This window comes from Sphaeroforma arctica, assembly GCF_001186125.1.
Source record: "Sphaeroforma arctica JP610 unplaced genomic scaffold supercont1.2362, whole genome shotgun sequence".
NCBI classification, from domain to species: domain Eukaryota; class Ichthyosporea; order Ichthyophonida; genus Sphaeroforma; species Sphaeroforma arctica.
The window spans coordinates 2,285-3,964 of NW_014038196.1; the positions used below are offsets into that span (position 1 = coordinate 2,285).

The 1,680-nt window shown below is 44.8% G+C and overlaps 1 protein-coding gene across 1 annotated transcript in view; it reads left to right on the plus strand.

Annotated features, from left to right (window-relative positions):
- The window catches only part of SARC_12515 (hypothetical protein), a gene marked incomplete at both ends in the record, with an annotated part of 999 nt that extends 191 nt beyond the window's left edge, over positions 1 to 808 (plus strand). The window contains 2 exons of the mRNA XM_014293374.1: positions 48 to 208; positions 555 to 808. Coding sequence (XP_014148849.1) covers positions 48 to 208; positions 555 to 808 — 415 coding nt within the window. The remainder of the gene's footprint in view (positions 1 to 47; positions 209 to 554) is intronic.
- Between the last annotated feature and the right edge of the window lie 872 nt (positions 809 to 1,680).

The following is a 1,680-nucleotide window of genomic DNA, read 5'->3' on the forward strand; positions in this document are numbered from 1 at the left end:
GTATATATTTGTTTGTTTATATTGATGAATTGTACATTCTATCTCAGGCTGAGATTGCAACTGGAAGGCTTCAGACACACCGATGAGGCTAAGGGAAGGTTGGCGGAGGAATATCTCAAGAAACTGCTCGATGTACCAGCCACTCGATTCATCCCCGCTGTTCTGAATTTTTTGGCTGTAAGCCGATATTCGTTTATTCGCGAATTGGGTATGTGAATCATTCTATATATAGACGCGTGCTTAATAATAGGACTGTTACTGGGTAGTGCTAGTGTTTTAGCCTCGTGCTTCTATATCAGCCATTGGTGTGGACACATCGGTACATTAGCATATACTTTGCAGTCTATGATATATCGGAAAGTGGCCAGGTTTGTGGCTCCTGTTTACACTCGTTCGTCTAAGTACAGACATATACCTACACTCACTCACAACACACGCACACACACACATATCATACATACAAACACACTCTCACACACCGCACATACCAACACACACACACCTCAAACACAAACGCACACTTATAAACACCCCGCACATACACGTTTGGGCAGGCTCGAAGTACACCGAAGGCTTTGTAGCCAAGAAAGGAGGAGGTCACCGCTTCCGCCTGGGAGCCATGCAGTGCTGCCGTTTTCTGACTAACAACCGCAGATGGTGCATCATCAAGGACACGTGCGTGCTTCTGATCACCAACGTGGACGATATCCGCACTGTGTTGCTGTTCGATTCGAGTTTCAAGATCCGGTTTGGCGAGGACAATGCAGGTAAGCTAGAGGTGTACTTTTTGAGGTCTGAGACATCGTAGCTTCCTGAGGAGATCTGGTAGGGCTCTACGCTACTACCCACCATCCACTCTCATCTCGCAGAAAGTACTCGAGGGATGGCCCATGACCGAGCCTTCTCTCGAGTCCCATGTACTCTGGGTTAGCTTGACACCAAGACAGGCGCAGAGTGACGAGGGGTAGAGGTACAATGGTCTAGGTGTGAGCTGGGAAGTGCGGGGTGTCGTGGTGAGGTGATGTGGCGATGTGTGCATAGTTGCGGAAATTGAACAAATGTGTGGATATGGAAAGTATAGAGCGCACTGTACGCGCCGAGATGTGTATGTTGTCTGAAATATAGGGCTTCTGACGTGCATGGCGCGGCATTTTTTATTGGGATTGTTTTGCGTTTTTCTGTTTATAGCTGGTTCTGTATGTATCTATTGAGATAGGTGTGTCGGTGCATGGGTATGTGCATGTTCCTCGTATATCTGTATTGTTTGTGGGAGTGTCTGTGTAACTATGTATATAGTATACTATACTATACTATGTACAAAGTGTACTATAGTATGCTATACTCTACTCTACTCTACTCTACTCTAATATACAATACTATACTATACTATACTGTACTGTACTGTATTGTACTATACTATACTATACAATACTATACTATACTATACTGTACTGTACTGTACTATACTATACAATACTATACTGGAATTGACCACATAACTCCCATCGATCCGTGCACACCAGGAAGCAAGAATGGCATTGTTCTCTCTAACAAATATCGACACCTCAAGTTAAAAACCGACGAGCAATTCGAAGTAACTTCCTGGGTGCACGATTTGGCGCGGGTTTTAAACAACAGTATATGGGTCAAACCCAATGCGCTGGGATCGTTTGCTCCGGA